General features: G+C 27.9%; 1 protein-coding gene across 1 annotated transcript; it reads left to right on the top strand.

Moving 5' to 3' along the window:
• Window positions 1-327: 327 nt before the first annotated feature.
• Window positions 328-1956, top strand: LOC101266925 (putative glucan endo-1,3-beta-glucosidase GVI). Its single transcript, XM_004253449.4, has 2 exons — window positions 328-655; window positions 735-1956. The coding sequence occupies exon 2, from the start codon at window positions 1067-1069 to the stop codon at window positions 1637-1639; it is 573 nt and encodes a 190-aa protein (XP_004253497.3). The 5' UTR covers window positions 328-655; window positions 735-1066; the 3' UTR covers window positions 1640-1956.
• Window positions 1957-16190: the final 14234 nt, after the last annotated feature.

The following is a 16190-nucleotide window of genomic DNA, read 5'->3' as shown; positions in this document are numbered from 1 at the left end:
GTAAAACATGGTAATTCTTTGATATCATGGAAATCAAAGAAACAAAGTGTGGTTTCTAGGAGTTCAGCAGAAGCTGAATACAGAAGTATGGCTAATGCAGTATCAGAGGTAGTGTGGATCACAGCATTGTTAAAGGAATTGGGAAGTGAACTTGATGAACCAGTGGTGATATTCAGCGATAGTAAAGCAGCATTACAAATAGCAGCCAACCCTGTTTTTCATGAGAGAACAAAACATATAGAGATTGATTGTCATTTTATTAGGCAAAAGATACAAGAAGGTTTGGTGAAGACTGAATATGTGAATTCTAAGAATCAATTGGCAGACATATTGACTAAAGGTCTTCCTAGAATTCAACATGAATATTTGGTAGGCAAGCTAGGTGTGTTAAATGTTTTTGTACCCACCAGCTTGAGGGGGAGTGATGAAATACAAGGAATTACTTGAATGAGTAGTATAATTGTTAGGGGTAGATCAGTAATTGTACAGTTAGTTAGTTAGACAATCTGTTAGTTAGTTAGAATAAACAATAGGCTGTGTAAAGGTGTATAAATAAGCATGTACTGTAAACATTTGTTTTTGAACTCTCTAGAATAAAAATCTTCTTCTTCTTTTCTCTCTACCTTCATCATCTGTGAGTTTCATCAATTTTATGGTAAGCACTCTTCACTTTTTTAAACTCGTTAATAACTTTATTTTTTAAGCGTATTATACTGATCTTTTTTCTTTTAAAGGTGTTGAAGGAATTGGATTGAACTATGGATTTTTGGGTAACAATCTACCACCACCAGACCAAGTCTTCAACTTCTTGAAATCGAAAAACATACAAAAAATTCGAATTTTCGACCCGAACCCCGACGTGTTAAAAGCACTAGAGAAATCAGCTATTTCAGTAATTCTTGGTACTCGAAATGAAGATTTACAAGCACTTGCAACTGATCCAACATTTGCAACAAATTGGGTACAAAATAACGTTATTCCATATGCTTCACTTCTCGATTTTACACACATTTCAGTAGGTAACGAAGTGATACCAAGTCCATTAGCAAGTTACGTATTAGGAGCCATGCAAAATCTGGACGCAGCAATCATTGGCTCTGATTATTACATACCCGTCACAACAGCAATGTCGTTACAGGTTTTAGAGACCTCGTATCCTCCTTCCAATGGCACGTTCTCCGAGGAGGCCGCGCAATACCTACAGCCCATCGCACAATTTTTAGCTGCAAAATATTATCCGTTATTGATTAACGTCTATCCATACTACGCTTATTCTGGAAACTCTGCTCAAATTCAGTTGGACTATGCGCTTTTTCTAGGCACGGCTCGGATTGTGCCTGACGGAGCGTTGCAATACAAAAACTTGTTTGATGCAATGGTTGATTCTGTGTATGCTGCTTTGGAGAAAGTTGGACAGTCTAGTTTAAACGTTGTGGTAGCGGAAACAGGATGGCCAAGTGCTGGAGATGTTTATGCAACTATTGGAAATGCTCAAACTTGTGTGAATAATGTGATTTCACATGTTTCATCTGGGCAAGGAACTCCTAAGAGGCCTGGAAAGGCTTTGGAGACGTATATTTTCGCTCTCTTTAACGAGAATCAAAAGAACAAAATTTTGGTTTATTTTATCCTGATATGAATGAGGTTTACCATGTCAACTTAATACCCTAGAATAATTAAATGTGTGTATATATATAGCCCACTCGATCGAGGAAAATATTGTGTTTTCTTAGGTAAATCGGTATAAAAGTTTAGTGGAAAATGATATATGTATGTATTTTCGAGCATAAATTGTTTGAGCTTCCTACTGTTTTTACCTCATGCTTTGATAACTCTTCTTGGCCTTGCTATTTAATTCATTGAGAAGAAATTTTGATCGAAGAACTCTTCAATTCTACTATTTTCAGCTAAGAATTTTAATTTTGATCTTCTTTGATTACAATGTAAATGGTTTCATTCAATCGATTATTTAGTCTGATTCTAAAGTTTGAGGTTTTAACCAAACTAAACCATTATATAAAGCCATTCACCAAAATAATATATTTTTCTAAAATTTTATAAAACTAGTATAAACGTATTCCACAGTAACGTTTTAGGATATATTTTATTTTTTGAAAGTTGATGGCGTCAGATTGATATACGTTACTCATCGTAACGTTTTAGGAGTAAAACGTTACTCATAGTAACGTTTTAGGAGTAAAATGTTATTTACAGTAACGTATATCAACCTAATGCTGTTATAATATATCCTAAAACGTTACCGTGAAATACGTTTATACTAATTTTGTAAAATTTTAGAAAAATGTATTACTTTGGTAAATTATTTTATATAATGGCTTAGTTTGGTCAAAAATTTTCTAAAGTTTGGACGAACTTCTTCATCATTCTTCATATAGTGACTACAATGTTCCTTGGTAAGTGTATACGACGGAAGATAAAAAGCCTAATCTATTCAATTGTTTTCATATTGTCAATTGTTTCATTGTTATTTGTTTCATATCATTATCGTTAATCATGTTTAACAAGCACTCTTATGAATCATTTAGTCATCTCAAACTGCGTATCTTTGAACCACATTAGCAAATTAAATTATACCAACTTAAGAGGTATTATCAACCTAGAACTTACAAACACTTTGCGTTTGCTTCTTGATAAATATATCCTGAACTATTGTAAATGCTATTCAGATATCTTTCGTCATATGCTCTTGTTAGGGGTGTACAAAACCGAACCAAACTGCAAACCAAGTCAACCGGGAAAAAAAATCAAAGTAATGGTTTGATTTGACTTGGTTTGGTGTTGGGAAAAAAAACCCTACTATATTTGAGTTGGTTTGGTTTCAACTGAAAAAACCAACTGGAGACCAAATCAACCCGATATTATATATAATTTCTAAATTTTATTTTATACGTAAAAATACCTATTTTGATATAATTTTTAAGTATATCTTATACTTTTTCATAGTTTTTATCTTTTAATATATTTATTTCATGTTTGGAAGTTAGAATTCTTATCATCTAAATAAATAGGGAAAATACTCAAGTACCCCCTCAACCTATGCCCGAAATCTCAGAGACACACTTATACTATACTAAGGTCCTATTACCCTCCTGAACTTATTTTATATGTAATTTTTTACCCCTTTTTAGCATACGTGACACTAGTTCGGAAGAAAAAGTCAACCATCGTTGGGCCCACAAGATAGAGCCACGTAAGCTAAAAAGGGGTAAAAAATTATTAATAAAATAAGTTCAGGGGGTAATAGGACCTTAGTATAGTATAAGTGTGTCTCTGAGATTTCAGGCATAGGTTGAGGGGGTACTTGGGCATTATCCCAAATAAATATTATATATCATACATGTTGGTAATTATAATAAAGTTTAAATAAAAGTTAAATTAATATTAATGCAAAAAGAAAATCAATTCAAAACTAAGAATGACAATAATATTGAATATTTATTTTTTAGTTTTACATAGATTTAGACAATTAAAATACATGATCTAATTTTACTTTCTTTTAATATTTAGTCATGTAACTAATACTTGCTAAACTTATTTTAGTATGATTTAGTACTTTAAATTATGATCAATTTCACTATGACTTATTAATTTGCAATATTTTTTACGCGAATTTATTATTATTTTTTGTTGGATATTTAGTGTCATTAATCATATCATATTTTTGTTATTTTCTTGAGAAATAACTTAGATAGTTGCATTTTGGTAGGCCTAAAGAAATATTTGATGTACAAGTAAATTATATGTTTGTATGAATACTTTATCGAAAAAAATCCGAAAATCCGAAGTTGAAAAATCCGAGTTTTATTGGTTTGATTTGGTTTATAAATTCAAAAACCCGACACAAATGGTTTGATTTGATATTTGAAAAATCCGAACCAACCCGGTCATGTATACCCCTTAGCTCTTGGCGTCCAAAAACTAGAGCATATATGCCCTTCACTCTAACGCAAAACTTAATAGGGAGACATGGCGCAATCTTATCCGTCGATTTGATATTTAATAAAAATCGGGTCAATGAATAGGATTATGACTCGTGAATCATACCATTTATAATAGTTCATAATAGTTCAGAGGTATATTTATCTTTGCCCTTTTTCTTATGGAGAATAGAATTTAGCTTAAAGCTTGTCAAGAATATTGTACGTCCTTAAGGATATTCTACTCATAGAGTAAATATTGTTATTAGACATATCCCCTTGCATTCAAAAAGTTCTTTTAATAATTGTGTTTTTTAATTCTTGAAGTTAAGAGTTTTTAAAGAGATAAGCACTTGGAAGACTAGTTATGCATGTGTTTTGTTATGAACTTCACATAGAAAAAAAAAGTTTCAAATTTTGCAAGTGCAAACTTGAAATACCCATCACAATTTGCTTTACAATCTTTAGGTAGTCGTTTCTACACGAATTAATTGATATTTGAACCAAAAAAATAATAGAACTTGATATTGAGTAAAGCAAAGGTATTTAGAAGTTAAAGATTGTGAGTTAATTTGGACATTAAACAAAATTAAACTTTTGAGAGTGAACTTTTTTTTTAAGATATAATCTCAAAACCTATCTTTGGAACTTCAAAATTTATACTTCCAAGTTTAAAGTTGAAATAATTGACTACATTAAAAAATCACTTATTCGAAATAATTAATTGCAGCTACTATTTCAAATATTTGATACAAAATTTATGAACAAAATATAAGACTCCCAATAAGATATAGGTTAGGATTCCTATCTCGATTAGCGAAAAAGTAAAAAATAATATGTTACATTTTTCAATTTATAATAATTGAATTTCTTTTTATCCTTGATACAATTATATGTATTCACGTTATTATTTATGGCCAATATTGTTTAATAGAAATTGTGTCCAATTAAATATTACCACTTAAATTGAAATGGAGCAATTAACTTTGTACAAGTTTCATTAAGTAAAGTCCTTTTCTAGGCTAGTGTGTTTCATATGAAGGAAATTTTTTTGATGAAAAATGTTCCCTTGAAAACAAGTCGATTTTAAATTTACTTTTTGATGTTTGGTTGATGAGTGGAATCTGACATTTAATTGGACCCAACTCCAATCCCAAAAGTCGAACTTGGACACAACTTCAATAATTGACCTGGAATCCAACCGCGACAACCAACCCAAGATTTGACTACGACTTCCGACCTAGGGCAAAATATTGAACTAGACGTGAATCTGACCCCGAAATGAACATCCACCCCGTGACTAATCCAGAACCCAATGTCGTCACTCGACTCTGGACTCGACCTCAACCCTCAAATACGAGACTCAATCATTTGGTGCCAAGATCCGACCCTAACACTCGACTTCAACCTAGGCCTAACTTCCAATCTGGATGCGACCATGAGACTCGACTTCTGAACTTGAATTTGATCCCGACACCTTACTTCTGAATTAAAATCCGACTCTAGCACCAGACACTTGACATGTACACCTGAATCGAGATACGACCCTGACACCTAGGAATCCAACTTTTGAAGTAGAATTTGGTCCTAACATTCGATTCGAGATTCGGCATCCAAATGAGTATCCACCCCAACACACTACCTCTACATCCAATCCCGACTTGAATTTTGAACCTGACACTTGATTTGGGACTCGATTTCAACTTTCAACTCAAAATTTGACTCTGAAACTGGATACGGAACTCCATTCTAACACCTAGCTCGGGACCCAAAAACTGACTCGATCAGGATCCAACCCCAACACTCTACCTCTACATCTGATCCCGACTTGAATTTTGAACCCAACACTTGATTTGGGACCCGATTCAACTTTCAACTCAAAATTTGACTCTGAAAGTGGACACGGAACTGCATTCTAACACCTAACTTTGGACCCAACAACCAACTCAATCAGGATCCAACCTTGAATTCTGACATGAAACTCGCATCCACATCGGGATCTAACTCCGATCCGATCTGAGTATTGAGTTTCGAATTGAGGTCGAAAGTTGGGTCCCGAATTGAGAATCAAAAGTCAAATTTAGGATTAGTATTGGAAATCGATATCCGAGACTTAGAGTGAAGATGAAAAATTAAGGTGTTAGGTTGAAAAAGAGCTTTCAAAAATATTTTCATTATTTTTTTTTTAGAGGTAAGTCATTTTCATTTAACTTTTTTTTAGAGATAAGCCATTTTTCTTAAACTTGAGAAAAATAAGTAATTTGAAAAACATTTTCAAAGTATTTAAGTCAATTAAACATGATAAATTTGAAAATCATTCTCTAAAAAACTTCCCATCACAATTGCCAGAATGACGGTGTTAATGAAGACAAAATGAAATTTTTTCAATAGGAAAGTTTCAGAAGGAAAACAAGAAAAAAGTTAAATTAATTGAAAAAATTTCACATGGAAAAAAAAATCACTATCAGAAAATAATGTTTATCTATTTTCAGTTCTGCAAAGTCAAAATACAAAATTAAATTGATTTTTAGTTTGACAACATTTGAAATGCATTATTTACTATTTTGTTTTGCGGCTTCAACTAATTGAGTAACTATCCACATTTTAATTATAAATAAATTAATGTGGTTCGATTTGAACTCTCAAAATTGGTGAACCTAACCATATACAAACAAAACATGTGTCACACGAAATTTATATATTTAGCACTGAATGAATTAAGGGGTAATAACATCTAACTTTCACCAAAAAGTTTGACGAAATTGGATTAGCAAGTCAGTGATGTTTTACGATAATTAATTAATCGTAATAGTTTAATTATTATTGATTAAATATATATTTTATTGACAATTTAATATTATTTATAAATATCTGTAGAACTTATAGCAATAATAAATTCCGTGACAATCAACTAACATTGTTAATGTTTTTTTTTATTAACATATATTTATTACTGCTAAAAAATTAATGTATCGTGATAAAAAAGAAAAATTAAACAATATTATGATGAGTTGGGACATGATGTGGACTGTTGCAATAAGAGTCCATATGCATAGTATTAGCCACTAGAACGTGCATATATACAAATTTGTGGACTGCAATTGATCAGCAAAATTGGCTAAGACCAAATCCACGTCCACAGGGTTCATGTATCTAGCTTCTCAAGTTAGGGTTTATGTATCTAGTGCTTTTTATTAGCTTGTGAAAGTTAGTTAAGAATCAAAGATGACAATTTTATAAATTTTAAATTCTAATTAGTTTATAATAATTATAAAATTGAAATTAAAAGTATTAAGTTTGATCGGATTTATAATCAACACTATAATTTCGTCTCCGGGTATTAAATAGTTTCCTGATGTATTTTTGTGCTTTGCTTCTTATTGTGAAATGTTTTTTTATTATTATTATGTATTGTATCGGTCTTCCTATGTATTTACATGCACACATAAAAAATATCTTGTGAAGTATATCATCGAGGACCGTATATAAATTAATGAGATTAATCTACTCTTCATTAAAAGTATTAGAAATGGAAATCTCACATGTAACCACTTAAAAAATAGCTTAATTACTTTCCATAGTTATAATTTGATAATTATAATTCGTACCTACATATTATATAGAGGAGAGAGGCGAGTGAGATTGTGATAGAGAGGAGAGAGGCGAGAGAGAGGGGGGGAAAATGGAGAAAGGTGAATTGTATATGTATATCGGTTAAATAATTATATATTATACATTTATATTTGTATATATGGTAAACAAGAGTGGGAGAGGGAAGAGAGAGGCTGCGAGACTGGAAGAGGGAGGAGAGAAGTGAGCGATACTGGGAGAGGGAGGAGAGAGGCGAGCGAGAGAAGACAGAGAGTGGAAGAGAGGTGAATTGTAAATGTATATAGGTTAAATAATTATATATCATACATATGTATTTGTATATTTAAGCGAATTATACATATGTAAATATAACTAATTATACAAACTCAAAGTCAGCTCACATAATTAAAATTAATGTTAATCGTAAATAATAATTATAATAAATAATTAAATAATATAAATTTACTAAAGTTAGTGAAGTTTGTACAGTTGGGAGCTCGTATGGTCAAAAACACATGTCGAACTCACTATATATGGGCTTCGAAAAGTTCTTTTCTATGATATACTATCTCTCATTATCATAATAATTATTATTTGTCCGTGACCCACATTCTTTGTATTTTCTAAAAAAAAATTTTTATTTATTTTATTTTATATTATCTAGAAATGTGGATGATATATGCACATAGGTCACTTAGGAGTTGTTTGGCAACTTGCATTAATTTTTGTATAAGTTATACAAAGTAAAGTTAAACATGTATCAATCAATACGATATTTGATTTGTAATTCAAATATTCACATAATTAATATATGTATAAATTAATAAAAAATATTTTTATATATATTATACCGGGTAAAAATCATATATCATACACCTACATAACTAATAATTATATAATCAATGATTATGTAATTTTAATCAGCTATCAAATAATAACTTAATTTAGGTACCTCAATGCAATAAACATGCATGCATTTATATTTTTTTTCCCCCAATAATATATCACTTTAGCCCAATTAATTGGCTTCTAGAAATTGGATATCCATTTTGTGTTCTCTCTTTTTTTGTTTTTTGGAAAAGCACCCACTCTATCTCTCTAATTTGTCCTACATCTATTCACATTAGATTATTTAGTAGGTATTTGAGCACGAGTGTATATATATATATATATATATATATATATATATATATATATATATATATATATATATATATATATATATATATATATATTGAAATATAAAGTTAAAAGAAAAATCAATCTAAAATATTAAGTTGTGTTTTAATGTATTTTTAAGTGAATGTTAAATTATTCAGATATTTATTTTGAATGACCTTTTTATTGATATATATATAATAAATGAACCTAAAAAAAATAAGTAAAAATAAAAACGGTTATATGCTTTAACTTTATAAATTTTATTAAGATCAAACACTTCTGTTACTTCTAGTAAACATGTAAGAAATACGAACTTGAAAGAATTAAAATATATTTTATATAATTATTACGATATTTATAATATGCTATAACGATTTACAAATTAATATACCAATAATATAAAATAATAGAAGTAAACTCTTTCTTATTACTTTATTGCGTTTTATCTTATGTTTATAGAAGACTATAAATGTTTGACTAAGTCAAATAATATTATTACTACTATATTATCATTAGTAAGCAAAAACTTGTTGAATTAGAGTCCCTATATAAGATTGCAGTTAGGTTAGTGGTATTTGCAATCATAGTCATTATATTCTCTAGCATTGACTTTAAAAAATAAATTGTAGGATTTCTAATTAAGTTCAATTAGTTGCTATTTTGGGCTTTGCCATATGATGGGGACAAATATAGACTCAATAATAATTGAGAAACTGTGAGACATAAAATGTCTAATCAAGGAAAGGGAAGAACAAAAGTCCATCAATCAACTCACATTTGTAACACTAAACTAATAATGTTAAATTAATTCAACAAAACTATGACATAGACATGCAAGGATTTATAAATCATATACATAGTTTATATGGTAAAACTTATTCGCATCGGGTGTTTATATTAGGTCAATACACGTATGTAATGTGTTTAAATTTGTACTTTATTTTACTTCATTAAACAACATAGTAATATATTTTGCATTGACTTGGTGTAAATATTCGGTGTGGATAAATTTTTTCCTAATTTATTTCATTTTTTATTCAAAGGTTCTCTTTTTTTATATTCGATGTACGATACTTATTTTAAATTAAATTAATTAGGATTTAGGCTAAATAAGGATCATTAAATGAAAATGCTCTTTATAAAAAAAAATCGAACCATCTCCAATTCTACTCTATTTTACTCTCCATTCTCTATATTTAGAGGGTAAAATAGAGAATGTCCTCTCTACACTCTATTTGCCGGGCATCTCCTACCCTACACTCTATTTTACTCGCAAATATAGAGTTCTCTATTTTTTCAGACAACCAACTCCAATTCAATTCTATATTTACTCTCTAAAAATATGTTTTTCTCTCTCCTCAATATTATATTATTATTTTATTTCTTTTTTGTTTTCTTATTCCATGATATAAATCTTTTTTTATATCAATAATCATCCTATATAATTTCATGTAATATAAAATTTTAATTTTTTTGAAAATTTTTATTTAATATTAAATTATATATTGTTATAAATTTCTAAAGAACAACTACGAATAATTGGAAAAAGAAATCAACAAGCACAACCACAATCACAATCACAACTTCTTCAAATCATACACTAATTCCTTTTTCGAATATCGTTAAATCTAGAAATGACTTATTGGATTACTAAATTATTGTTGTGATTTTTAAAATTATTATGTTATGCATTTTATCTATTGTTATATTATAATTAAATTATTATGTTATGTATTATATTTTTAAATACAAATTTTTATCTTATCATTTAAATTTTGTGCATTCTTAATAGTGGAAATTAATATAACATCAAATTGTATCACAAATTAACGAAAATTTAAAAAATATTTAAAATATTATTAATTCAAGATGAAAGTAGAATATATAAAATAAAATATTATTTAAAATGTTATATTAAATTTAAAATGAAATGTATATATTAGAGATTTAATTAATAGTCTTATATTAAAAAATAATATGCTAACTACCAAAAAGTAGAAATAATAATACAATATTCAGAAAGTGAAATAATTTGGAGAATTACTATTCAACTCACTATAATTAAAGAGTAGAGGATAAAATAGAGAGTTGTTGGAGAGGACATTCTCGATTTTACTCTCCAAATAGAGTAGATTTAGAGATGGTCTAAGCACTCTCTATTTTACCCTCTACTCTCAGAGTTAGACTAGTAATTCTCCAAATTGAAGAACTACTATTCATACTTTCTATTTTACTTTTTGGCTATTATATTATTATTTCTATTATTTTATAATTAACATATTATTAGTGATATAAAACTATTATTTAAATTTCTAATATTTGCAATTCTTTTAAATGTAATATAAGATTTTTAAGAATATTTTATTTTGTATAAATTACTTTCATCTTGAATGAATAACATTTTAAATATTTTTATTTAACTTTCATCACTTTGTGATAAAATTTGATGTTATTATTAATTTTCACTATGAAAAATGTACAAAATTCAATTGATAAGATAAAAAAAATTAATATTTAAAAACACAATACATAACATAATAATTTAAATGCAAGATAATACATCACATAATAATTTTAAAACCACAACAATAATTTAACAATCTGGTAGGTCGTCTCTAGATTTAACAATATTCAAAAAAGGAATTAGAGTATGATTTAGAGAAGTTGTGATTGTGATTGCGATTGTGCTTGTTGATTTTTTTTTCAATTATTCGTAGTTGTTCTTTAGAAATTTAGAATAAAATATAATTTAATACTAAATAAAAAATTCCAAAAATTAAAATTTATATTACATGAAAATTATTAGAAAAAATAGAAAACTCTATATTAGGAGAGAAAAAAAATAAAGTGTAGAGTTGGAGATGCTCTAACAGGGTCATAAATTTTGATTAATTCTTTTTAAAAAAAATAATCCTATATAAATTTTATCACACTCTTCGATAGATCTATTGTATCTAACAATAATACCATCCGTTATGTTTCCATTATGGATGGAAAAAATCAAATTCAACATGTTTAAATTTAAAGGATTATTGACTCATTCCTTTATTAGTTCAACTCATCATCAAAAATCAAAAAGACCTTTTTTCCCACACTTAATATGTTGTATAAAGTTATAAAAAGAAATTAAAAAAACAAACATTAGGTACTAAAAATTGACAAAACGAACAATTAAAACTTAACTAAAGCAATTATGACCTGTATTTTAATCCATTTCCTCCCAAGTAACTTTCGAACAAGTCAATATACAACTCACTCAGCTATTAACTTAGCCCAATATTATAATTCCCTTAAATTCAATTCAAGTCAATACCTATAATTTTCACCAATAAAATACAAACAATGAAAATATCTAAAATAATTTGGCACGAGAGGCAAAACGTGCATTATATATCTTTGAGGTGACACAACATTCAAATTAATCCCCCTTCCTTCACTATTTTATGTATGTCAATTCATACTTTATTTTTGTGCACTTACAATTTTTGAAAATAGTTGACAGAGTCTAATATCAAAATATAGCTAGGCCGGAGAGTATTATTCATTATTAGACCATAGGAAAATATACAGTAGTTACTTTTTTTTATATTATACAAAAAAATGGCACTTGTTAGAATGGATTTCCACTAGTTGGCACTTGTGAGCTTATAATATTATTTGAAAGTGACACTTTATTATAGTTAGTGTATTGAATTTCTACTATATACCACTTCTTTTTGTTACAATTTATACAAATTTGATGTATTAGTGGAAAGGGTTTAAAATTTAAAGAATTAAATATACGAATTAATAAATGAGGGTTTAATATTTATAGTATGTATAAATAGTATTTATATTTTCTATCAAATGGGGTTTGAATGAACTCACCAATAGTATGCTCCGCCTTGATTTGATGCATCACATTCTATAAAGAATAAAAAAAACACTTGAACAATTTATGATCAAAATAAGTCGTAGATACTTTTGTGGCTATATAAATAAAAAGTTTAAAATTTAATTACTACTAGATATAGAATTATGCATTTTTTTTTATCAGACAGAGGAAATAATATTATTTGTATAACTTCATCATTGATGCACTAGTTAGGAGAATGGGAGTCAAAAGGGTAGAAATTGTCAAAAATTCTAAAAGGGCATATCAATTTTCTTTTTAATCAAAAGGGTATAATCGCTCTCGACGGAGCGATTTCCTTCTAACAAAATTGACGCCGTTACAAGAAAATCGCTACTTCTGTAGTGTTTTTCAAAAAAAAAATTGAAATTGAAATCGTTGTCGTAGCAGCGATTTTCTTTAAAAAGTTGATTTCTTTTGGTTAAATAGCTTGCAAAGAAGCGATAACATAAATTTCTTTTTAAAAAAATTTAAACATATTATTACCTCGAAGAAAGCAGCAATATTTTAAAAAAAATCAGTAATTTCTTCTTTAAAAGTGGAAGGCTTGAGAGAATTAGTACACTCTTCAATTCGGGGTAGATTGAAAGATTCATTTATTTTTCCAAAAATTTTCAACCATTATCGCTGCCACATCAGTGATTCGAATGAAAAAAGAAAAAAAAATTGAACGAAATCGCTGTTAGGACAGTGATTTTTATGTTTTTTAATTGAATAACGGCGTTAATTTTGCTCCATTCAAAACATTTTTGATTTTTTAGTTAAAAAAAAATTGATATACCCTTTTAAAATTATAGACAACTTTTTTTTTTTTTACCCTTTTGACCCCAAATTCTAGGAGAGTCCGAGATTAGGCACACTTTTGCGATGACAAAAGGATATGAACCTTAGGGGTTGTTAAAGGTTTTAAATTTAAGTTATATATATTTTCCAATTTTATTATTTAAAAATGACATACATATATGTTTACTTACTTACTGTTGCAGAAATGGTTAATACATATCATTTTACTCTAATGGAAGTGAAAAATCATTTTTCAATTTATTTGTAAATATTTTTATAAGGTTATATTTGATATTCTCACATGCTTTTTGATGCAAGGCAAATTTGAACCTATTATTTTGATGGTCATTGACCAAGTTTTTCACCAACTTTTTTTTTTTGTAATAATCATATATACCACAATTTTTTTGCAGATAAAATAAAAAGAAAATTACATTATATCGATAAAATAGTTATAGTTAATTTTTTTACTTTTTCTCTTTTTTTTATTCAAAATCTTTTTCTCATATTTTTACGAATGAAGTAAATAAATAAAATAAGAATAAAAATGTCAAATAATAATAACTAAAGAAGGCAAAAAATTAGGTGTGAAAGGGATCATATATGTCTCTACATGATTTTTTTTAAAATTAAATTATTTTTTAACTTTCATTATATAAAAGTGTACATGTGATTTATTTTTGTGATATAAAAATATATGTGATCCATTTTTGTAACTATTTTCTTAGATGACAAAGTTGAAATGTTTATTCCCTATATATAATATAAAATAATAATCATAACAATAAAATTAAAATTAACAAATTTTGTCAATAAATTAAGTGAAAAACCGACAATCAAAGGGTAAAATGTAGGCTACACAATAAGCATGACAAATTGTTGGATCCTAAATATAGAAGACAAAATGTAATTCACTTTTAACAAATAACGTCGTATTATTTCGTACTTATATTAATATTCATTATTATTTTTCATAATTATAATACGTTGTTTATTATGCTTTGATTATCACATTGTTTTGTTATTGTTTTCGGCTCCATTCTACTGAACTTTGTCTTGTTTCTTTGTTATTCTTGTTATGCTTTCTTCATTATCTTTTTTCTATACTTGAATTTGTTACACTTAAATCGAGAGTCTTTTGGTAAGAATCTTTTTATCTCTACGAGAAAGTAATAAAGTTTGTGTGCATCCGACCTTACCTTGAACCTACTTGTGAAATTGTACCAAGTATGTTGTTATTATTGATTTTTTTGGACCATCTTTGATTAAGATTTAGTTGGATGTTTAAAAATTATATATTGTTTAACTACTTTTTAATTCATTCATTATTATTTTTAATAATTTACACGGTTTATTGTGCTTTAATCATTACATTGTTCCGTTATTATTTTTGGCTCCATTCTACTGTACTTTGTTTTGTTTCTTTGTTATTTTTGTTATGCTTTCTTCATTGTCTTTTTTTATATTTAAATTTGCTACACTTAAATCAAGAGATTTTCGAATTTTTCTTTTTTATCTCCACGAGATATTAATAAGGTCTGTGTGCATGCAACCTTACCTTGACCCTACTTGTGAAATTGTACCGAATATGTTGTTATTGTTGATATTTTTGGACCATCGTTGATTAAGATTTAGTTGGGTGTTTTAAAGTTATATATTGTTTAACTACTTTTTAATTCATTCATTATTATTTTTAATAATTTATTCTAATACATTGTTTATAGTGCTTTGATCATCACAGTGTTCTGTTATTGTTTCGGCTCCCTTCTACTAAACTTTGTCTTGTTTCTTTGTTATTTTTGTTATGCTTTTTTCATTGTCTTTTTTTTTATTTGAATTTGCTATAATTAAATCGAGAATTTTTTGAAATTTTTTTTTTTATCTCTACGAGATAGTAATAATATTTGTGTACATTCAAACTTACCTTGACCCTACTTGTGAAATTGTACTTAATAATACTGTTATTGTTGATATTTTTGGACCATCGCTGATTAATATTTAGTTGGGTGTTTAAAAATAATTTTTTGTTTAACTACTTTTTAATTCAAAAATAAATTTGTCATAAAAATATTCGTAGTCAAAATATGAAAAGCCTCTAGGAAGATTATGTTGAAATTTGAAGATGTATCAATTTGAACCGCATGAGTTATTCCTAAAATATAATAAACTGTCCTTCATGAAATTCAAAACTTCAAAAAATATTCATATTTAAATCATAAAAGTTTATCAAAATAGGTTGTGGTGCGGTGATAGTGATGAGATTGTTTCACTCTTAAATAAAAAACTTTGAGTTTGAGTCATAAGCATAAAGAGAATCATGTTGGGAGCATCACCCCTAAATAAGCCTTGCAATGGGTGATTCAGATATAGTCATAACTCTAATGATAAAATTGTAAAAGTGTAAACTTTATTAGTTGTTTTTTGTGTTAGGTTGTGGAGCCTGATTACTATATATAATTGTTTACGCGGTTTAACCAAAAATACTCTGATTTATCAATATATATACCCCACCGTCATGAAAATTTACTCACAGGGTGTTACCACGAAATATTGGTTTCTCTAGATCTCTCGTCTCTTTCTCTTGAAAGTTTTTGTATTCTTAATTTATCAAGTATGTGTATGTGGATTCGATCCTAACACTTTTTTGGAGTTTGAGCTGATAATATTTAGCTTCCATGTCCATGAGTTGTTCATGAGGAATTTGAAACTCCAACATGTTTCACTTAGATTGTGAAGGTTTATACTTAATGAATAGTTTATGAAATTCAAACTCTAGTTAATTATCAAGTTAATTTTGGTATTTTTGTCCAAAATGATTATCCAAG

The sequence above is a fragment of the Solanum lycopersicum genome, chromosome 3 (genome assembly GCF_036512215.1).
Source record: "Solanum lycopersicum chromosome 3, SLM_r2.1".
Taxonomy (NCBI): domain Eukaryota; kingdom Viridiplantae; phylum Streptophyta; class Magnoliopsida; order Solanales; family Solanaceae; genus Solanum; species Solanum lycopersicum.
Note: the sequence above shows the minus strand (reverse complement) of the source record. Positions and strands in the feature narration are given on the sequence as shown.

Bases quoted from the DNA above. Each gene is read 5' to 3' on its own strand.
- LOC101266925 (XM_004253449.4), top strand. From the start codon at position 1,067: ATGCAAAATCTGGACGCAGCAATCATTGGCTCTGATTATTACATACCC.